At 37.8% G+C, this 24353-nt stretch overlaps 2 protein-coding genes across 4 annotated transcripts; both read right to left on the bottom strand.

The window, feature by feature from the left end:
- Positions 1–318: 318 nt before the first annotated feature.
- On the bottom strand, positions 319–5306 carry LOC103705031 (acyl carrier protein 1, mitochondrial-like). Of its 3 annotated transcripts, none has more exons than XM_088710431.2 (3): positions 4980–5306; positions 4736–4881; positions 319–1455 (listed from the first exon to the last, which is right to left on the bottom strand). In XM_088710431.2, exons 1-3 carry the CDS (start codon positions 5190–5192, stop codon positions 1431–1433), a joined length of 384 nt encoding a protein of 127 aa, XP_088566557.1. In that variant the 5' UTR covers positions 5193–5306; the 3' UTR covers positions 319–1430. The 3 variants fall into 3 exon arrangements, with proteins under 3 accessions (XP_088566557.1, XP_008786833.1, XP_008786832.1); XM_008788611.6 differs by having other exon boundaries at positions 4688–4881; positions 4980–5304; XM_008788610.6 differs by lacking the exon at positions 319–1455 and having other exon boundaries at positions 4471–4881; positions 4980–5302.
- Positions 5307–11771: 6465 nt separating this feature from the next.
- Positions 11772–19256, bottom strand: LOC103705032 (pentatricopeptide repeat-containing protein At1g80270, mitochondrial-like). Its single transcript, XM_008788614.5, has 3 exons — positions 19000–19256; positions 17343–17940; positions 11772–13117 (listed from the first exon to the last, which is right to left on the bottom strand). The coding sequence occupies exons 1-3, from the start codon at positions 19032–19034 to the stop codon at positions 11870–11872; spliced, it is 1881 nt and encodes a 626-aa protein (XP_008786836.4). The 5' UTR covers positions 19035–19256; the 3' UTR covers positions 11772–11869.
- Between the last annotated feature and the right edge of the window lie 5097 nt (positions 19257–24353).

The raw sequence follows: 24353 nt of genomic DNA, 5'->3' as shown, positions 1-24353 counted from the left end.
TTTAATTCTGACGGGCCACATCTAAGGCTGGATTCAGTCAACCTCATGGTTATAGAATGTTCGCGTATCTCAAAACAATGGAACGGAAAAAATGCTGTCTCACGTAGTATCGCTCCTCTTTTCATTAAAACCTAATTTTAGAGAAAAAAAAGTAACATATAAAAAAATAAATAAGAAAATATTAAATTAAAAAATAAAAAAATTCTTGCCGATCAAGTTGAGCAAATAATATTGATCTACTATTGGACATCAGCATTGATTTTATCCACTGGAATCATAACATGATTGTCGGACTGGCAAAAATAAAGATCATCTTACTTATTCATCATACTTCTGCGCTTTTGCATTAAAGCCAATAATTAGATGTATCAACAACATATCCATCGTATCAATAGACATACATATTAGCCTCTTAATATCTTTTTCCTCAACTTTATACCCAAAACATCCAACCAAGTTCTTATTCAATCATCATTAATCCTCTATCCTTATGATTTCCGAATGTGGGTACGGATGTAAATAGGAACAGGTACCCAAATATTTTATCCATCCCCAAATTAAACGGAATTAAACTAAATAAGAATTGTTTCAATGATGGATTCAAAAATTAGAAACTATTTGATTCCGATTCTGGTTACGATTTTGATGATTATCCAACCCAAAATAGAACCTACTCAATATTTAATACTTTTTTATATGTATTATAAATCTCAATTACCAACTCCGTAGAAATAACTACCAGATAATCCTAGCCCTCTAGGGACGGTCCACTGCCGCAAATCCTACCACGAAGAGAGATGGTTTTCGGTTTTTCTGTTTCGGTCTTGCAATTTCTTTTGATGGCAGTTATGTTTTTTTATTTCAAAAATTGTTTGATCCCAATTTGAGAGGATGGTAGTGCATTTTGATTTTGATTTTTTCACAAACTGCACCAAATTCACCCCGTTGACATCTTCAAATATACACAATGATAATGGAAAAGGCTAACATCTTCAAATATCAATCATGTATTTGGGGGATTCGTATTTTTCCAATGTCAAAATACCATTACCTACTTATGGTCCATGCAATCCTGGATTTTTGGAGGGATGAATTGGCAGCAAAGCTAACATTTGGCATTTTTCACAAAGTGGCTGCTCCAAAACTTGGAACCCGCACCATTATACTTATAAGCCCAAGCTTTTGGCATACACCAATAATAAGATTACTTCCGTTATCATATGGATGTGGTTCATAAAAACAACCTCTCTGTATGTATGCAGGATAAGACGGTATACATCTCTTGGTAGGAGCTTTGGGTACAGATTTCCATCATCCGCAATTATTTTGCTCGGATCTTTGCATAATTCTGGCGATGGGGTTATCGTCTCATCTATGCAGTCTAAACCATCCATTCAACAGGGCCCATCATGATCCCTTGAGTCTCACAATCACGGATAATATTTAAACTTCTTCCTTCAGTACAGTTATGGAGCCACAGATTAGAAAAACAAAATACTGTCAGTAAGAAAACAAACTAATAAGTCAGATTAGAAAAACAAAACTCGGTATTCCTTTTATTATTGTTAAAACTAGAATTTTTTTGCATGGATACCTTTCTAAATATCAAATTTTATATGAATATCCTTCTAAAATTGATATTTGCATGTATACCCTCGTAAAACTCCGTTATTGTACAAATACCCGTAATATAACGGTTGCTCTAACGGTGTTAAAAAAAATCATATTAATATTAATTAAAAATAAAATAAAATTTTAAAATTACACTATTGTCCATGTCTTCTTCTGGATCGCGATCTATTTACATGTATATACATTAAGGATATTTTAGTAATTTTAATTTGAAACCGTTAATTTTTTAACATCATTAGATACAATGGGCACATATGCACAAACAAAAACAAAAAAAAGGGTAGAATGACAAAACAAGTGTTTTATGAGGGTATGTATATGCAAATATCAATTTTGAAAGGGTATTCATGTAAAATCCAATATTTAGAAGGGTATTCATACAAAAAAAAACTTAAAACTAAACACCGTCAATAAAAAAAAACAAAACTAATAAGTGTCTTAAAGGTGAGCTGGATCTCAGAAGACCAAGAAATAGAGGCAGAATATGGCCGAAGTGAGTGAGTAATAGAAAACAAAGTCAACCTATTGAACATTTTGAGAAAACTTGAACCCAAGAATTGGAATGGCACCTATTCTTAGCAAAGAGTGAATTATGCCTACAAGAACAGCAGAGCAAAGGCTCTAGCGTTAATCAACTTAAAGGCACAAATCATGGCCAAAAACGGGTCCACCAAAATAATATTTACTAGAGACCAGCCATTTGAATGGAAATATGTTTTCACAACTGCCTCAAATGAAACCAGCATTAGGACCTACCATAATAATCCCTCCAAAGATTGGACATATAAATTTAGCCTGCCACAATTCTCGAACAATTTCAACCAATAATGATTCCAAGGCAAAACTTTTGTTGCAGACAAGAGATGAACAATGGTAGGGTTGTATTGATTACATTCTAATACACCACACACCTCTTCACCTATAGCTTCATCAAAGTTTTGTGCTCAATAGGGCTGCAACTCAGGCAAGTTGGCTCAGAATTCATGGTAACCCTAATCCAAACCAACCTTTATATAACCCTAAACCAACTCAACCCAATATTGATTGGACTTCTCTAGCCCAACCCAACCAACCCCAATTAAGTTAAATTCGAGTTGGCTCAGGTTAATGTCCGATTGGGTCAAGTCAGGGATTTTAACATTTTGGAAACGTTTGGGGTATTCCCAGTGGATTAATATTGTGTTGGGTTGGGGTCTACACTCACAAAATTCTGAAGCTTAGCAAAGTTGAAGATATGGTTACCCAAAAGTTACTCACTAATTTATTTGTCTATTCGGGTCGGGTTGAGCCAGGTGGTAGTTGGATTCGGCTAAGGTTATGGTCAGTTTTGGGTTTGGTCTCATCCAAAGAAACAGCAACTGTAGAGCCAACAATAACTACAGGTGACTTCATGAAATGGAGTAATACATTGAGAGAACAGGCTTGAAAATGCCTAAAAGGTTAAATAAAACATGAAGCAAGATGGTTCAATGACACTCCAGGAATATAAATCATGAACAGTGGGGTTAAGAAGATTCAGAAATACACGACAGACAACAAAATATATCATGTTAAATTACAAAAGATGGTGATCAAGAGAATGCATGCTGACAGTATAATTGGACAAACATGAGGTGATGAGTGGACAGAGGACCGCAAAAGACAAGTGTCAAGCATGTAAATGTGCTCAAAACGAAAAACTACAAGCCATAACTTGCATTAACAGAAGTATGTTGCCTAATAAAGAGAAGGTCATGATGGCAATTGGTAAAGATTCAAAGTATAGTAAAAGAATGATCTAAATAGGACTGAGTGCCAATATATATATATATATATATATATATATATATATATATATATATATATATATATATATATAATATAGTTTAGAAAAGAGGAGCAAGAATAAGCAACCATATACATGAATGGAATTTGTAGAGAATTGGATTCCATGGCAATATAGAATTGTAGGAGGAACCAAGAAATAGCAGACTACCCCAAAAGGGAGCTCCAAATGCTACAATTCCACTACAAAGACAACACTTAGTTCACTAAGCTTAATATTGCAACCCTCAAATGAATAAAACGAAGGGAAGAGCAAAGGGTTTCAGTTAGGAAAAAAATAAATTGAGATAAACAGGTACCAAAAATACAAAGAAGGTTTCAAACTAAAGTGGATGGTTTGGTAGAGGTTAAGTATAAAGAGAGGATTTAATTCAATGGCAGCAATCTTAAAGAAGAGGCATATCACACCAAGCATTTGTAAATGTCCCATTACAGTGGTTATAGGCTTTCTGACATGAAAGTTGAAAATCAATATTTGGAACTGGTTCAAATTTTTCTATAACATAAACCCTAAAAGCCAAAGGATTCACACCCTTGTGTATGGAACCACAAAAAGAGATGCATGTGAAGAACACAAATAGAATCCACGGTACATGCACAAAATCATATGAATGAAAATATGCATGCAGAGAGCACATTGAGCTGGCATGTGCTGTACAGCAATCATGGGCTGCTAGGGTTTTTGCTTAAGGAATAAACATCACTTGATCGACCCTATGCCTCAAGAAGACATGACAAAACATGACATTTGACAAAGATATTACATGCGTAGGATCAGGCCAATCATAATATGGAAAAGAGATGAAGATTTAGAGAGCAACACAGTAGAATCCATTGAAACTCCTCAAAGTGAATCCGCACCTTACACTATTAAGCAACATATCTGATGAAGTTCAACCTATCAGTGTGAATCAAACTTCCATTCTCGATCCATCTCAAAGCATAAAGATTTTATATATGTGTATACACGAAATGATAACAATAAGCAAGAGAAAAAAAACCAGAAGAATTCGATGAAATCAGAAAGACATTCTCAAGATGCCAACTTTAATGGAAGTTAACAACGCCCAGCTCCAAACTGTGCATTAAATTAGTTCTTTAGACATGGAAATGCTTATTTCCCATCCACTCTAGGGTCCAATTCTTCAGGAGACAATTCTAAACCATGGAGAGCAGCTGTTCCTCAAGTTCCAGACAAAAGGTGAAAAAAATACAAGTAACACAATCTTACCCCAGTTTTCCTCCAAATTAAACCGCCATGGGATGATTAGAGACGTACTCAATGGCCAGGCTACACGAATCGATCTTGTCCGCCTCCTTGTCCGGTATCTCCAGCTTGAATTCCTCCTCCAACGCCATCACGATCTCCACATTATCCAAGCTATCCAGGCCCAAATCCTTCTGGAAATGGACGTCAGGCGTCACCTGAGACCGCTCAGAGGGCAAAAAGGAGCGAGATTTAGGAACGAAAAGTAGGGATGAAGAGAATCTCGGATTAGGGTTAGTTAGGACTGCGGGCGGACCATGGAAGGATCGACCTTGGGGAAGCTCTTGACGACGTCGAGGACCCGCTCGACGACCTCCTCCCTGGTGAGATGGTCGTCGCCATGGGAGGACATGGATCGGATCATCGAGGCCGGGAGTGGATCGAGGCATGGGAGACGCCTCGATCGAGCTAGGGTTTGGACGGGGATTCGGATGTGGCGAAGGATCGCCGGTCTCAACGTGGCTGCCATCTCCCGCTCTTCGTCCGCCTTCCTGCCTTCTCTATGTTTGATAGAAAACCCGGCCCTTTGGGTGCGAGCGCGCGCGGGTGAGATGAAGAAGGTAACGGCCTGACGTGCAAGTCCACTACAGTGGGATGTAAGTTTCCGTTTGGGCCAAGAGGACTTCTTTGAGTGGGCTACAAAGGCCCATCTACTCCTGCTCAACATCCTTTAACAAAATAAATATTGTAAAAAGCACCATTGAGATGAATAGGACAGCGAATTGGATGGCCTCATATCTAGCCAACCACTTCAGAGATACTCTTTGGGTTGGAGTAGGGGAGTTGCTCAGTGCACTTCGGAATCTGTTGTTTTTTAACTTTTTTGGTTATATTTGTACTCGTACTGTATAATACATCTGTTTCAGCAAAAGAAAAAAAAACACCATTAACTATTTTATGAGGATGGAACCTGATTTATTTTTTATAATTTAAAACAAAATAAGTAAGTTTATCCTTAATTTAGTTACTCCAACTGAAATTGCTTGACATCTTAAAAGTTGACATCATCCTTATAACAATTGTGAGTCTAGATAGGATTTGCATCTCTTAAACCTAAAATCCTTTTTGGATTAAGAGAATCCGAGAGAAGAAGAAAGAAAATACAAACCACCCATTTGGTTAGGGGATAAAATAAATCCATTTACTCTTGTTTGGTGAGAAATTTAAAAAGAAGAGAAGAGAATAGAAATTTAAAATCCTTAATTTGCATAGTTAGATAGGAGAGGAGAGAAGAGAAGAGAAATGGAGAAAAAGCATATTCTCTCCAATCTCCTTCAACTCTTTAGAAATGGAGAGATTGGGAGAAAGAAAAAAAAAAGAACTTTCATCCTCTTATTTTCGCATCTCATGTTCAAAATATATTTCTCTTCCTTCATCTGCTCCTCTTGAGGCTGGAATTACAGGTGCTAGTCTGCCCAACTTTTGTACCACGGATCCACCAGCAAATGGGAGAAGCCCAACTCAATCAAAACCTCAGGGATATGTAGATTCTCAGATTGGGATGATGGTAATGCCATCATGAACATTTAACAGCCCCTGTTCTGCTGAAGGTGCCAAGGGCAGAATTCTTAAAATTGCTGGAAGTTGTTCCCAGTCATCTAGTTTTTTTTTTTTTCCTATTTATTTTTCAAACCGGCAACTTACAAGGCCTACATTAGACAACACCAATCAGTATCAAACATAAGTATAACTCTTAATCTCGATGCCATCCGATCGGCCGCACTCGAAGTTCAAACCCTGCCCTTTTCCACCGGAAGTTATACAAAGTGTTTAGATCTCAAATCACATCCTTGCTCGTGCCTAGAAACATCTGGAATAACAAGGAAGAGCAGGATTTCTTCAAACATTATGCCTGACCTGTAAACTATTTTTCTGTTCATGCTAATGACTTGCTCCACCTTCTAAATCCACATTAGTTTTTTTTTTTTTTTTTTGGTAAAATGGTCTCTCACGTTAATGTTGCGTGAGTACAACCAACTGAGTCAAGATACAAAACACGGCAAATCCACATTAGTTTCATAGATAACTAATGGGTTTTTAACACTTCATTGGAACATTTGGTATTTGCATAGGCTGCTAATGTGCTTATTAATAACTAGTAGTGATACCACTGTACTTATGTGCTTATTTCTGTCAGCGCTAGAAGAGGATATCCTTTTCAGCTGTAGATATGAGAATCTACCAAACGAAAAAAGATGCAAATTATCTGGAACTTAAAAGGTGAAAATAAAGTTTGGCATTGATTCCTTGAATAAATAATCTGGCGAAACAAACCTAAGCAATGTGCCCAAGCAGGAGCAATGTTCAATGACTGACATTGTAAAACTATATGTGAGGTTAATCATGTAGCCTGCTATTTATGTACTGCTGAGAAATCCGATCATATTGTTTGAAATGGACAAAAGCTTCAGCAACATTCCTAAGTGTCAAGTTTTCCATTATTCTCTTGAATGATGCACTGATCCTATAAGCATGCTTCATGGCATCTGCATCATGCTGCTGAAACACAACATATTAAGAAAAGAGAACCACAGTGACGAAGAGTAAGAAAGAGAGGCCAGGTATATTCCTCAAAGAAAAACATACTAGGTATGATCGCATTTTGTGCAATCACATTTGCAACTTGTGTTTAGTGATAAGCATTCAGATTTAATTTTAGTCATGCATGAAGGCTCTTGAAAAAAGGGACAGAGAAGTACAAGAACATAATACACTGATAATTGTTAAGAATGTTGAATTTTCATTCTCTTAGATTTTAATACCGAAACAAACAAAATCTAGAAGTAATCATTGTAATTATAAGATCTGCAGCCTAGGTATAGTGCATAAGACGTGTTCGCGGCCTTATAATCAACAATCGTAACCATAAAAGCATGTCTTACTCTGTAAGACAATCTCCTGTCTCTTATATTCTCAGCTGCATTATGTATATCTTAAAATCATTTAGTGGAGGATTATTAGACATGCCTGTGATGCATGACTATAAGCTACATCATCAGATCCTTAAAAGTAGCTTCATACAAACAATTATGCTCCACAAACAGCTTGCATCCATGCAAGATCCCTTGATGTCCCACATCCATATACGAAGGCAATAACATGCCAAAGGATAGTTAATCTGAGTATGACAATCTTCTCATTCACCACCAACCCAAACATAATGGGGTTCAGCCTGCACTTTAGTTGGCTGGCAAAAATATTTGTAGCTTTGAGATCAAGGATATGATGCAGCTTATAAGGAGTTATAATACAATTTATGAAATCATAACATCAAAAGAAGTTGCAGATAGATTAAGCTACCAGTATACAAATGCTCAAAGAAGCGATTGATACGTGGTTCTCTTATGATGTCAATAACATATATAAGATAGGAAACCAAGCATGATGGCATCCTAAGATCAAAATTACAAGATACTGTTATATATCAAAATGATCCTGGTTCTGCAATATGATGAAATTGACATTGCTTTCATGATTAGAATTCATAATTGCATCTAGAACTAAAATCTCTTGGTTCTAAAAGAAAAACGAGGGCATGAATCTGCTTCAAATTGAAACCACTCACAGCTTCCCAGAAATATCTCTGCATAAATTCTACCAACAGTTAAAGCCTTACTTCTTGACAACTGCAGGCACAAGTGCATCAAGCCGAGCGCGGCAACCAAGAGTCCAAATATCTTCCAACTTCATCCCCATGAGCCCAAGGGATGGGGTGCTTGAACTCTGATCCTTCTCAACATTTCTATGCTCTGGAGAATTCGATGGCTTTCCGACGCATTCCGGGTGTGTTCTCTTATGGGCCTGAAGGTTGCACTTGAATGCAAATTTCAACCCACATTTGCACCCAACCATCTCCCCACACAGCTTCTCATGGTCCCTCAAATCCACCTCAATGTAGAATTTCTTCCCACACTTCTTACAATTGTGCATCTTCTCGCCCTCCGAATGCTTCCTCCCGAAATGCCGCCTCAATTCATATAACCCCACAAAGATCCTGCCGCAGACCGGGCACCGGCATGGGATCTTCTTGTTCTGCCCAGCCTTCACAGCGCTCGTCGCCAACACATCACTCATATTCTTATCGTGCGTTCTGCAATGCATCGACAAGGTTTGCGCATTCTTGAACGTCTTCTCGCACCCTCCATGCATGCATTTAAATGGCCTCCTGTTCCGAATCATGTCGACTGATACTGTAGCTACCTTTAAAGCCTTCTTCCCCTCTCGCAAACCATTAATTTTCTGGCTTTTTGCCAAGTCTTTGAATTCAGCATTCTGCGCTGTGTTTGGGGGGGTTAGATAGGACTCTCCAGCCTCGACATAACCCACATTTGGATTTTGAGGAAAAATGTCGCCTTGGACGACATTGTCATGAACCCTAAACTCCAACTGGGCATCGATGAACTCCAAATCTTCCACAGAAACCGCGGGATCAAAAGGAAAAACAGCGTCTTTGCTAACAGGAAAGCCGAAATCAGAGCTCACCTGTGGATCCATGGCGGATGGGGATCCCACATTGTAGAAATCCGGGGGGAGAGTGAGGTCTGCGCACAGGTACTTGAGCTCTTCGGACAGTGGCAATGGTGGGAAATTGGGGAAGTCCGCGGGGTTTAGAGGGAAAGGAGAACCAGGGAGAGGAAGGGGGCTGCTGGAATCCATGGGTTTTCTCTCGGACTGGGGAGCGCAGACGGAGGATTGGGGGGGATTGGTATTAAAAAGTAGGGACCTTTTCGAGTGTATTCTTACAAAGAGAGCAGAGGGTTTTAATTGGGTTTAATGGAGGAGGGAGAGGCTTCTCTCTCCCTCTCTCTTTCTCTCTCCCTGTGGTGGGGGATAGCGGAGACGTTTCCGCAGAAAAAGGGTCAGAGAGGTGTCACAGGGGATGATGTGGCCTGGAGTTTCCTCCACCAACTCCCACTCTTTTAGCAACACTAAAAAGGCCTTTTATTTTAAGCAAAAGTGGTAGAGCTAAAAAAAAAGAGCTCTAGGCTGGATAGGTAAAGAAGGATGTCGAGTGTGATTTTAGCTATGGCTAATATATATATATATATATATATATATATATATATATATATATATATATATATATATATATATATATATATATATATATATATATATATATATATATATATATATATATAGTCGAGTAACGATTGCTCATGCCGATCTAACATAAGTTCAATCAGCCGAGTCAAAAAAAAAAAAAAAAAATCGCATATAGATGGAAAGTGATACCAGACCATATCCATCTACTGTTCTATTACTGTAAAAAAAATACGCTAGACGTGTTCAATTAGGTGAAATTTTTGAATTAGATCGGGCTACTTTGAAATCCGATGGTGTTTTTCGTAGCAATCCAAAGGATTGGTTCACCTTTGGGCATGCTACGTTTGCTTCACTCTTCTTTTTTGAACACATTTGGCATGGTGCTAGAATCTTGTTCGGAGCTGGTATTGATCTAGATTTGGATGCTCAAGTGGAATTTGGAACATTTCAAAAACTTGGGATCCAATTACAAGGAGACAAGTAATCTTCCGATACACATTAGCAGTCTGAAAGAAGGAGTAGTTTCTCACCAGCCTAGTACAACTTAGCTTTTACCATGCACTAACGGATTTAGTGGCGATTACAATGTTGCAAAGAGAATTGATTCCATGCCTGGAGGCTAGAGGTAAGAAATAATAAAATTATATGATAATCCTTGATTACCTATTTATTATATCAATAGATAATCTTGAATGATGCACATACAATTTTATTTAGATATAGAACTTTTTTACAAAAGAGTTTTTTTTTTTTTTGTCTTCTCTTTTATCCTACTCTCCCATTCCTCCGGTTTTCTCGTCCTATTACATCCCTCCATATCCTCGCCGCTAGAGACCTCCCTGAGACGCCGTTGGTTATTTCCGTTTTAGTGTTTTAAAGTTCTTCAACTTCCCTTGATCTTAAATCTTATATTTGATAGTAAGACTCACTTAACACACTTTATATATCGAGTTGTGCTGAGTTAGATATCTCATGATAGAAAACTCTATACGTTGAGATGAGCTTTCTATAACACATGCGCACGCACCGTCGCCACCCACCGCAAACGTGCATATGAGCATGCATCTATTGTTCATTATCTGCATCTCTCCTTCCTTTTACAAAACATCATCAAAACACTATTATTTCTTTGAGTCTTAAAGAAAAATGGCGATCGAAAGCAATTCGATCAAATATCTATAGTTGGGAGCCAGTCCTTATAAAGATGCTGCTATAGTTAAATTTTAGATTGATGCCTTCCTCACCATCCACAGCAATGCAACCCTTGCTCTCTTGTTGGGCGTTCTGGCTCTGCTCCGGCCTCATCATATAAGACCTCTGCCCTGGCATCAAAATTGGAAGAAATACCTAAAACTAACGGTAACTCACAGGAACATGGTTTGAAGGAGAAAAAGTTAGCAACCGATTCAACTGGTTATAGGCCAAAATTTACATAAATAGCCAAATATGGAGGGGAAATGCTGGGTAAATTCTTTTAGGTACCGAGCCTTTTTTTTTATATATAAATATTAATAGTAACAAAATTTATAATTTGAATGGATTCCAAGTGTCAATTTATTGATAACTCTTGTAACAGGAAAAGTAGTTAGATATTTTTTATATATTTGTTGGGTTGTACCTGTACGTTTGCACTGCCTTGCATCCATATATAATGTAGTTAGGACAGGGATGGTGGACTTTATACTGTTGTGTAACGTGGAGTTAAAAGGAACGCAAAGTATTTTAATTGGAGGAGAAGCTATCTCCTAAAATGAGATATGGTTTAAAAGGAATCCCAGGATCTTTGCTTGCAAGGAGAGGAGGGCTATCCAATTGCTTCCTTCCATTAACACTTTGGTCTCTCAATAGCCTGGTTTTGACAGTGCAGTTTTGCCGCGAGATGGAGACTATTGAGACCTGGAAGCATTGCAGAAGTCCCTTGCTTCTTATCAGCGCCCCGAAGCTCATGCGAAAGGTAGGGCATGAGCAAATGGTTGTAAACTTGTAACCACAGCAGACCACATTAAAATGATTTTTTTACATTGCAAAAATAAGTGATACTCGAGAGAAAATAAGACATCATTATAAACGATGACATCTGCCTGAATAACACAATGTTTCTCAATCAAGTAGTTCTGAAATATGCGTCTTTCTAAAAGCATCAACAGCTTCCAATTGTGCTGCCACCTGCTTGTTGGGGAACACATTATCAGCTTTCATCCTCTCCCGAAACCCGTAAGCCGGAGTTTTGCCATTTATGTAGGCCTCAAGCAACAACTTATACTGTGTCATCCTCATGGTGTACCCACTCTGTTTCAACCTGTGAAATATCTTCTCAGCATTATGGATGTTGCCCCTCTTTGAGTACTCGTCCAAGACAGCCATGTACGAGCTATAGAGAGGCCTAATCAGATTCTGTTGAGCTGCCTTCTGTAATATTGAGTCAGCTTTCTCCACCTCGCCGGCCTCCACGTAAAGCTTCACAAGTGCATCCCATGTTAAAGGTCCAATCCTGCACCCAGCATCCGACATCCTCTTGGCCAGTTCCTTACCCTTGGACAAAAGTTTATGGTCTGCATAAACCTTCAGTAAAGCATTGTAATATTTTGAAGAGAGATTCTTCCATGTCTTCAACATGTTCTCGAAGACTTCCTCGGCATCTTCCACATGCCCTAGCTTCCCCCAAGCTTCAACGGCAGCTAAACACTCCTCAAGGCGGGGATTAGCCTCGCAAACTTTCCAGATCCTCCCCACATCTTCTGCTTTGCCCAGAGCAGCATACAGAGGAAGAAGAACTTTGCAGGCATTGCGGTTCTCTTTAATGTCATTACCCTCCATCTCCTTCAGGGTTGCTTCTGCTTTCTCGTTCAACCCTCCAAAGATATAGTGCTTAGCAATCATAGCTTGGGTTGCTAAATCAAGCTCCACTCCTTCGGCCTTCATCTTCTCCACAATTTGTTCCATACCTGTTATGTCATTTGTGCGGCCTTTTGTGTCTATCAAGAGTCTGTATGTGAAGGAAGATGGTTTGATATTTTCCTTTTCCATCATCATAAGAACATCAACCATCTTCTTCCGGTCAACTCTTTTATATAGCAAGAGTAGTTGGTTGCAAGAAAATGTAGTAATTGGCAAACCATGGTCTCTTATTTTGTTGAAAACTTCCTCAGATTTCTTGATATTCCCCGTAGACACATAATTGGCTAGAAGAGTTCTGTATATAATCTCACCACTGAAGGATTCTGGAATCATGTTAATGTACTTTTCAGCTTTTTGAAGACCATGTACTTTAGCAACCAAATCTAGACGTGAAGCATAATCTCGCTCTACAAAATCGAGACGCTTACTTGCTTCCACCCACTCCAAGAACTGCAAAATAATGTGAAAAGGGTTTGTTTTAAGCTAAAAGTGATAATAGGCAGTTGACCAATAAACGACAAATACTATGCTGCAGGTCTATAACATTGAACTATATAAACTGTAGAAAGACATTGTACATGATAATTTCCAATGTCGGATTACACGATTAATGAAGATAGGTAGGTAGTCATAATTTAAGAAATTGGTAGCTCAGCGGTTCAATGATACATACTCCCAATATACTTGACAATGCCTGGAATTTTGGATACATAAAAAGCTAAGGGCCTGGTCCGCATTGTTGTTGTTGTTGTCTTTTTGTTTCTCCCCAGATTAGTGAAATATCACATGGAAATTGATGTTGAATAGAGGATTTGCACAAAACTTCTGCTATTTCTTGCTTTTATTCTCACTTTCTCATCTGAAAGCAATATATCCTTGCTTCCAAAAGCTCTAAAGATTCTACAAATAATTTCAAAAATAAAAAGGTTTCATTATACAAGCTTTTTGACCTAATTTATTTCTCTTCTTGGGTTTTTGAAAACAAAAGCCAAGCAAACAGGCGCTAAATTTACAGATAATTGTTTGTAACCTCATCGAAATCTCAAATAGTTCCAGCAATGTTTTCAAGAGCCGGGATCTTGGTTATCCCAAGAGGTGGCTGAGACTGAACCTAGATCTTGGTTTATCTCAGCCGATGCAGAAGGTATGAAAATTTGGAAGGAACTGAGACTTTCAACGGTCTCAGCCAATAATTTTTAGGACCGAAATATCAAAATCTTACCCAGTATGGTAAATCGAAGATTAGCAATTATATCAAGGCATTGATTTTGAAATTTATAAGTTAAAGATATATTAAGGAAGTAAAAAGGTCATTGAGATATTCGGATTCATCAGTTTATATTGGCCCATTGGACGAGGTGCCAGATATCAATGCAAACCAAAATCTTGGCCAAGATGAAAACCTTGAGTTCAAGAAGGGGACTTTGGTTAAATCCAATAAATAGCTAAAAGCAAACATAACTATAATCAAGTCTTAAAGGAGAGGAAGGGAAATAAGAAATGGTGTCAGAACAAGATCTAATGATGGGATCATAAATTACATGTTGACCAGAGCTCAAAGTGGTAGATGCAATAGCAGTTGAGGGAAAATGTGGTATTGGGAAGGTTTGATGCCATGAATTATCCATCCATGGTTTGAAAAAGCAAATTGTACATTTACTTTATCTGCTTTAAGTTATGTGCTATCCTCATTCCTCATAAAACAGGCAGAGGGCCACACTCCCTAATGTATTGGAATATGCATACACATAAGCAGCCACCTTTATCCAATCAATCAAGAATCAATTTCCTATGGTCAATTTCATGTTGTGAATGTAACTAAAAACCTGCTCCAAATCTGACATCAAGCCTCCTAAACAAAAATGTTCTAACTGAGATCAGCGGGCAGATAGAAGGGATCAGCTTGATGTAAATTGTGCATGACCAATAGTCCAGGCCAAATGGAGGCTAGGAAGCCTATCTTTGATATATGCTTCTAAATAATTACACTTATAGATGATAAAAAGATGGTGCAAGATAACATAAAAGCAATCTAAAAAACTTGAAAAGAATACATATAAATGTGAAAATACAAGATGAAAACTGCAATCAAAAGAAAAATGATAACAGTATACTAAAACAATAACAATGACTATAACATAAATGTGTGCGTGTGTGCGTGCGTGCATGTATATATGTATGTGTACATACGTATCTATCCATGTGTATGTATCTGCCCTTCTCACCATAGAAATCAAACCAATGATGACTTGGGAGTAAAAGAAATGGTTCTCATTAAAAAAGTTATAATAAAACGATAGCACTTCCTTTCCTACATTGGATGATAAGAATTGAAATAAACCCAGGGAAAAAACTTAAAGTCCCCTGCAATATGCCATCTGCAGTTATATCATTCCTGATTATGTTTAAAGCTTATCACATCAAAAACTTTTCTGAAAATAAAAATTATAGACCACAAAGTAGAGAATGGTGGATGTTATTATTGATGTTCAGCATATCTCAGAAGTACAGATGATGCAAGGCAAGACAAAGGGCTTGGGTTGTGCCTACTGTGGACCCTAAATAGGACCAGAAATTATAATTACAAGCCTTCTGCTTGCTATTTAAACTAAACAGCCCACTTAGGATAATATTATCATTTGTCAAAAATCTCGCAATTAGATGTCAAAAAAATGAAATGCTTCAAATTAGGTTTTGTAGTTGGACTAACAGAAAAGTTGCACTGCTTGCTTGAATGATAGCAGCAATATTGTCAAAGGTGCTCCTAGCACTTGCCTAGGCACGTAGACGAGGTGAGGAAGCCCTTGAGTGCCTCGACAGTCCCCAAGCAAACTGAGTTCACCAAGGCAATGCCTAGGTGAGCGCCTGGGACAAAGTTAGAGGTGTTCGAGCAAGCACCTCTTCTATGCCCAACATTATTTTAATGTTCCTTATTTGCCCATTATTTTAGAGCTTTGTTAGCTTTACCTTGAGCATTATTTTGTTCTTTGGAGTTCTTATAGGTAAAGGGCTACTCTAGGATATTCAGTGATTTACCTTTTTTAGATTATGTTTTGTTTAGGAACATCAGACATGTTTTGGGACGTGGCGTTTTGCAATCATGTTAATTTTGAAGCTACTTAAGGATATCTGGTAGTTTCTTTTTGCTAACTTTTGTTTAAAAACATGATATGGGAAGTGGTATTTCGACGTGATCTTTTGAAAGATGTGAAACATGATATCTGATGTACAAGACAATTATGATTTTTGATATTGAAACTTGAATAACCAATCTTTATAGCTTTTACATACATAAAGTATTTATTTCTATTATATTTATCGAACTTTTCCAAACTAGTGTCTTGCTTCCTATAAAAGAGCACCTTTCTAGTGCCTTGCGACTCAGGCAATATAAGGGTCCTATTGCCTTAAGCGCACCTTTTGCTCTTGACCACCTTGGTAGCAATCCTATTGATGTCAAGCAAGTTTTCCCCTTTCCTTTACATTGAACTTGTTGCAAAATGCCATAAGACAAACCTTCAAGCACACAACATATATTTAATGAAAATATCTGCACAAGTTACTTGAGAGATGAGAATGAGATATTGAATATGATCATTTTGGAGCATGTCATTTTCATGCAAATCTTATTTGATAATCCTTTTGTTTATGCCAAATTTTTTTTGACCTTCCTACTGAAACCAATCCAAGATATTACTCAGTCAATTTAAACCTAATCACATAAGCCAAACCAGATTTATTTAAATTAAAATACTTTGCTAAAAAAATAGAAAAGGAAGTGGGCCTCTACAAAAAATTTACATTAGGACTTAGGAAGATGAAGGTTGAGAAAGTATCACTACTAAACCACTTCTATTTCACCCATGGATGATTTTTCAGTGAACTCAGCAGATCATGTAATTTTATTAATGGCCAAGGTACAGAGTAAAGTGGTCTGCCCGGTTTTTAAAGAAAAATATTAAGCTTGTGGGAAAATAGGAAAAGAAGTATGATAGGTGGAAAAAGTAGAAAGAGACAGGTGTTTCCACCAGCAAATCATGGTGGTCTAATGGTGACAATCGTAGGCAGAGTCTCAAAGGAGGAAAATAATAGTTATGTTGATAAGGCATGGTGTTTGATCTCTGATGAAGAGTTGAAGTAGAGAGATCCTACCATCTATTTAAGGCAAGGAGTCTGATCTATAAGGCTTAGCATATGAAAGTTTCTTATCATCCTTAGACAAGGAAGCAGGAAGGAGGAAGAGCTAAGAGAGTGTTAATTTCTTTTCTCATTCATTTTTTAAGCTCTCTCATCTGAGTTCAAGAAATGCAGCAGCATACTGTTTTCCTATTTATGCGAGTTTCTTTTTCTCACTTGTAATTTTTTGTTTCCAACTGTCTATACATATATGGATGAAATAAAAATATTTATCATGCTTCCAGCAAAGAATTTTGTAGTTATTATATAATTCCTTTCAGGTCCTTGTTGAGCAAACAAGCATCATATAACAGTGTTATTATTTGATGCCAAACATAGCAGCAAAAAACACTTGAAGTAATACACAATGACATGTAGAATTAAATTAGAAGAACCAGCTAGCACGATCACAGATAATTCTCATGCAGTGCAGTAATCACGTACTTAACACGTCTAAAATCATACATATCAGAATCTTAGCTAAGAAATAATCGAGCACCTGCAAGGCCTTTCCATAAAACCTCCTTTTCCGAAGATTCTGCACGATCATGGAAATCTCATCCCGTCCCAATGAATTACCTGCTTCCACCCATTTATTAAGAGCATCATTAAAAGACTGTCGTGGAGCTTCCATTACAACCTTGAAAAATGGAGATGCCACGCTTCTTCTTCTGGGTTCCTTTTTACCATTTGATTGTGATTTGCTATCTGACAAACGAAGGGAGCAATCACCAACTTCTGCTGAATCTACTTTCGACTCATCTCCGGAGATCTCTCGTTCAGAGACAAACTCATCATTATCCTCCTTGTCTACAATAGTACCAATTTTATCAGTTTCCGGAGGTGAATCTAGATCAGAAAAACCATCGTCCACCTCACTGTCACTGGTCGTGGCTCCAGCCTGCGAAGAGAGGTTTCTAATCCCGAGAGAAGGCATTGCAGAAAGAGATGGTCCATGGGGAAAGAAATTTGGTAAAACAAAGGCAGCAGTATTTCCATATAACTCATAATCCCAATGTCCATGCTTTAAGCTACCACGCTGTGTATCCAACTTAGAACAAAAGGCTTGAGCAACTGCACCATGTGGAATATGGTACCTGAAAATATTATGGAGAGTTTCATTGAAAAAAAAATTAAAAAGAGTATAACATAAGCTTCAATAAGATGAACCGGCACACAACTGTTGTGCCATGCAAAACAATCGGAACTATATTTAAAGCAATCAAGTGTGCAACCATGGGTTTCCACAAAACAGATAAGAATAAATGCAAGAAGGAAGTTAGGAACAGCAATCAAAGTGATTGTCATTTTAAGATAGACTATGAGAGAATGGCAGGAGGTGATTCAGTTTTACAAAGATGGACTTGATACAAATCTACTAATCCCTGCTCTTTAGTTCTTAGCATGAGATAAAGCAATAGGATTTAGGCACATGCACACTAATATGTAGTCATTAGTGCTCCCTCACAATGAAATCCATTAGTGAACAGCCACGCCAGGAAGGCATCACTTTTGTCTGGTCGGTAATATGCACAGTAGGCATCAAGCAAATTCTCATTTTAGAATACTAATATCTTGATCATGTTACAAATGATCTTCAAATAAAGAAAATAGGGGGCAAAATGAAATGATATGGAAAAAATTCAAATAAAATTCAGTTGGCCCCATCATATCACTTATTCTATAAGCCACACACATAGCAAATTTGTTTTTTTTTTTTTTTAATAACGATCGGATACAACATAAGGAACCAAAATTATATCTCATGAATCCGATATGCTATTCTTGCCTCTGCCTAATCACATAAGACCAAAGGAAGAGGAGTATAATTACAAAAGAATGATTAAAAGACTGTGCTACACTTCAAGAAAATGTAAAAACCACCCACTGAAAAATCAAGAATATAAATTTAGCCTGTAATGAGAAACAAAAACAATTTGAACACAAAACTCAATAGAGGTAGAACCCAAACGCACGCACCAACGCGGCTCCTAATAGAGTTAAGAAATTAATGATCAAATGCGTGGAAGAAAATATCCCAAGATCCAGTTCTTAGTTCAACAACATCACCAAAAAAGATTCAAAAGGGCTTCTTTTGGAATAATGTTCTGAAGAGAGAGCAGCAGAAAGGAGAAATGGCAAGGGGAGAGGATCACCTCAAAGGGTTTGAAGCTCTTCGAAGCGCCCACATCGAACTCCTCCTATTAGAGACCCTAATTCGGACACTCGGTAAGCGGAATCCTGAAACCTCCTAAAACCCTAAACCCCTTTTTGTTTGGTAAAAAACCGCGGGCACTTATCGTCGCAGAGAGCGGGAGGGGAGCAACGCTATCGTAGAAACGCCACGGCCGCCGAGCATATTGGAACCATGGTAGCGTTGCAGAGAAGGCGTTTCCAAGAGGCGAAGCATGACAATGTGGGCAAATGTGAAACCATGTTGTATTGGGTTAGGCGTAACTCGAAATTGACTCGCTAAACTCGTTCATCGGTTAAATTGAACACGTCCAATGAACGTTTAAAAAGAAACAAATATGAAATTTTAATTATATTTATATAAATTGTAAAGAGAGAGTGAGATCTTTCACGTATCTTTTTTTGTACTCTCATCCTTAAAACAAAGTAATTAGAATCTAATTATTTTTTTAAAAGTAGAATTTTGAATTTTAAGTAGTTGGACTTATTAAAACATTAATTAGTTATGCATTGTATGAGAGGTGAAAAGGTATTTTTGGAGGAAAAAATCATAGGTGAGATTAGAAATTTAGAATAGGGCATTCTTCTTACTTAAAATGTATTAATATCATATAAAATACTCACAAATTATGTCTTTAACATCTTATCTATTGCTCAAAATAAGATCATGCCCAAAGTCATTCCCTAATCTTGGATGAGTAACATTACGAAGAGCTAGTTGATATACAGAAGAAAATTTCATTTAGCCATATAACTTAAGGGATGAGCATTCTCGAGTGCTAGCCATGATGAGCCCAAGCAACAACTGACAGCATGAAGCATGCTCCATTCCGAATTATCTAAGTAACCTACATAATCCAATTAATCCGACCCGTTCCTACCCCTCCATAACCCTAACCTAACCCAACCAAATTTAGTTTAATATAGAATTGAATTGGATTGGAGAAATCTTTGTTGAAGGTCAGATAGGGATGGAGTCGGAAGATACAAATGTTGCATGCGTTAGGCCTCGCCGTTAACCTGACCCGACCACTCGAATTGCAGCAGTCATGAGCTTGAGTTGGCTGTGCTCGCAATAGCTGATCAAAAAGCGAACTTTGACCTTGAAACATTTTCACTTTTCCATTTTTCGTTTTGTTTTTTGGGCTTTCGCCACAGCCCAGTTCATTGCATCAACTAAGGTAGCTTAATATAGCAATGTGACCATGTCTTTATTTGTTTGGAGACGTGGCTACTGACGCCACATTGGCTAAAGAAGCCTGGACCTCGTTCTTATAGAGGTTCAAGTGGGCAGGGACATCAATCGGATTCGTTAGGCTTGATGGGCTCAAGCTTGGCCCATGATTGTTCCAGTGTAGGAAAAAGTAATAAAACATATTGGCTAAAACCATTTCCATCATTCTAACTCGAACGACACATACAATAAAATGTGTCGAGAAGTTAGATGGCCAACGTACATCCAAGTAAGGTTCGCAATACACAAGAAGAGAAATTACTCTAACTGCTAATTTGAGTGGGAACGTGAAAGCAAAATCTTAAATATATGCAACTGCTAAATTATATGATATTAATGGTTTTCCAACATTTGTCCCTAGAGAAGCAAGTGTGGACTAGCTTGAGAGGTGTTGGTGATCCACAAGGATCTTCAGACTCGATATGAATTATTTTGGCTACTACGAGCAGGGTAGGATCTAGGAGTGAGATCAGTCATATTAGGAAGTTGAGTCGCAAGTCAAAATTCAGAAATCATAACTTGATCATACGACGACTAATGAAGATAATCTTTTTTTAAAAAAAAAATTTGGATAATTTTTTAAGATCTATGACGTAATGCTACGCCGTTTAAGAGGCGGCGCTCTTAGCGATCGGACTCAGCTTGAAATAGGCTAGTTAGATCGAAAGTTTTCTTTTGAGATAAAACTTTGACTAGAGTTGGCTCTAAAAAGAAGCAGGTGGAGCGAGAGAAGGCAGAGTTGACGTAAAAGTCAAGATCTACCTTCTTAAGAATTTTAAGTTTTTTTATAATATTTTTACTAGTGATGTCTAGTTTAGGAAAGAGAGTTCTGTAAAATTAGGACTTAGGAGAAGAAAATCTGATTTTAATCATCAATGAAAGAAAATAGAACTTAAGCTCTACTTTCGTAATTCTTTCATCTTTTTCTTTTCTTTAAAATGTTCGAGTTAAGCAAGTTGAGAAAAATCTTTCTTCTTCCCAATCGGATCGGTTGCATCTAGAATTATATTAAATGAAACAAATATCACTTTAGCCTGTTTATTTTATGTTAATCCAACAAATGATAGAACAATAACTGGCTTATTTTGAGGACAAGGTGGATGTTACAAAAAGATGGGAAAGCAACTTTTTCTATTTAATCCTAGCAGCTATTCCAGTCCATAAAGTATGGTAGTTTATTTGTACATTGGCTTAGAAGCAAGTTAACTCTGGGTTATTTGTTCCAAAACCAAATGCATTGAGATCTCTCAAACCTACTTGGATCCATCACTTGTTGGTATTCGGGTTCCAGTGCTAAGGGCCCATAGTTGTAAAGGTGTTCGCCTGATCAAAAGAATTCTGTAAAAATATATTCTTTTTCTTTCCATCATTGCAGAAACATGACTAGAAATTGAGGAGAGTGGGACCAACCACTAGAGTGAAGCGCGATTGCTCGTACATAATGTTTTATGAGTCACAAGATTGAAGATTCTTCATCAGTATCTCAAAGATATGGAAGATTATGATTTGATGAACGCATTATAAGATTGGCATCCAAATTTCCACTCCGACAATACTGGTTATATTGATGGGATAGGAGATGTTATTTTGAACCAAGAATACACCAATTACCATGGTCTAAGAGATATAAGCTCAGAATCCCGCATACAGATAGATTAAAAAAATAGTAAAGGAAAATAAATGTGTTTGGCCAAAAACAAGTTTTATACATACATGTATGTATGTATATACACCATTAAGAGATGACCAACCATCAAAAAAAAGTAGTTCACGAGCGCATGCTATGTCATACACTGCATGCATCGTTTATTAAGAGATGAACCCTGAACTCACTCGAGGTACACTCGTGCATGCACCCGTTTGGACTCATGCGACCACAACCCACTTCATTGAACTGGAAATATACCTGCGAACACATGCAGTACTACATGCATGGTCCATTCCAGGGGCATCCATGCCCCATGTCCTACTACCATCAATGTCCATTTCCACATGCATGTGTGGGGTTAGGGGGGAGGCATGTTGGGGGGATAGAAAGCCATGGTAAATTCTTCTTTACATCACCTTTATGTTCACAGACTTTAATCAGTTTCCTCTTAATGCTCTGAGAACCACTGACCCACCTTGCTGCCATATTCCTGGGGGAAAAGAAGATGTTCCCTGTAAAGCTTTCTTTGTCAAGCTAGCTCTCATCTTTGGAGTGTCTTTTCCCCTTTTCCTTTTCCAATATATAAAAGCTCTTACGAGGGAAAAGAAATGGACTTTCTGCCAGGGCTAACATGCCCTTGATATATGGTCTTGGCATCCTTTAAGCTCTCCTCTGGAGCAAGGCCAGGGATAAGTTTGAACATGCCATTAAATTGGGACGACCCACTTCTCTCCTCAGAGGGAAGGTACGTACTGATCATTAGTGTCTAATTTTTAGCTTAAGCTCATTTTGAGTTTGTTGCAATAAGCTGAAATGTGGTCTAATTAACTTTCTGCCATGAGACTACGTACCGAAGAACAGCCCATTGTATGACATCATACAAAAATCCAAGTTGGTGTATGAAAGCTAGATCCTTCCCTTTAATGATTTGGCTTGAGTGAACTTCTAAGGGTTGAAACCCTTTTGGACTACTCTAGTTGTCCTTGGATTAATCCAACCCTATCCTCATATGCATGCATGAGCATGCTTTGCTTTAACCATGGTGACATGTACGTATGCAACTAGATTTGTGCAGAGTAGAGAGAAGGTGTGGGCCAAAGCGAGACAAGATAATGTGCTTGTAATCTCTCTCTCGAACTTTATTTATAATTCATTTCTTTGGCAGTCAAAGAGGGATCTAGACCTGACTTTCCTAAGCACTGGGTCATATGTGGATAGAGAAAGGTCAGGTGATGTATGCATGCCATGTATAACCAAGTTGTCATATGTGGAATAGAATCTTCCACAATATTCAAATTCTGTGAATAATTCGCAGTGGGCAGCACTGCCTTCTTTGCGCTATTTATATTTTATTGCCTTTTCTCCTTTTCCTTCCAACAAGAAACTAAGGTAAGTGAACCCCCTTCTCTCTCTCTCTCTCTCTCTCTCTCCCCCTCCCTCCCCCACCCCTCCTCTCTCTTGTGCCATATGGATACAAGCCAAAGGCTTACCTGTTCATCTGAATTTATGAGACGATATAACTTGCGTCTTTTGGTATCTGGGAACCATGCTGAAACCCAAGCCAGCCTCATGACTGCCTTACTATGGATGTATACTTTGTTATATACTTTGACCAAACTAACTGAAGCTTGGAAGATAACAGAGAAAGAGAAAGGGAAGGAAAGGGACATGGACCATAGCTCTCCTTTTGAGAGAGAGCTTATCTTTCACCACACCATATTCTGGTGTGGCTATGTTCTCAAAGATATACATATATATTAGAAAAACTTGCCTATATGGACTGGTAAACTGTGCAGGACTTGCACCAAATCTCCCTGATCCCAAGTGCCATCTCTCACGAGAAAAGTTAGGAATGTCTGTTTTATGTTTGAAACTTTATTTATGTGTGGAAGGAGCAGCTTTGAGTCCCACCATGCAGCAGGCCAATGGCAGAAACGGGGCAATAGAAAAAAAAAAAAAAATCTTTCACCAAAAGTGCATGCTTGCAGAGGATAATTAAATTATTCTCTCCACTAAACACCTTTCCCATACCATCTAAGTCACGGACATGCCTTGGAACTACAAAAGATACTATTAAGTATTAAAACTATAAAGTACTAGAGAAACAATATGTACAGGGAAGGATGTTTATCTAAATGTCAAATTGTCGGTACTCCTTAACTACTTCCATATATACTGCTATTATTTTTTGCACCTAGCTTTGAACAAGCATTAGAAAACATTTGAACTTTGAAATGACCTTATGTTACTAACAACTCTAATCTTATTCACATGAAGATGGCTCTTATCGAGCTAGTAAAATATTTGGTAGTTGTAAATTGATCTGAGATCGGACCTCATCTTCACTGGATTTTAGAGGACTAGAAGGAAGATATAGGATTATTTAGGGGACGCCTGTTCCTTGTTATATAGTCCATTGCCTGCAGATCTAAGTT

Source organism: Phoenix dactylifera, chromosome 14, assembly GCF_051530095.1.
Source record: "Phoenix dactylifera cultivar Ajwa chromosome 14, Ajwa_hap1_PhDact_Kaust_v1.1, whole genome shotgun sequence".
Classification (NCBI taxonomy): Eukaryota; Viridiplantae; Streptophyta; class Magnoliopsida; order Arecales; family Arecaceae; genus Phoenix; species Phoenix dactylifera.
Note: the sequence above shows the minus strand (reverse complement) of the source record. Positions and strands in the feature narration are given on the sequence as shown.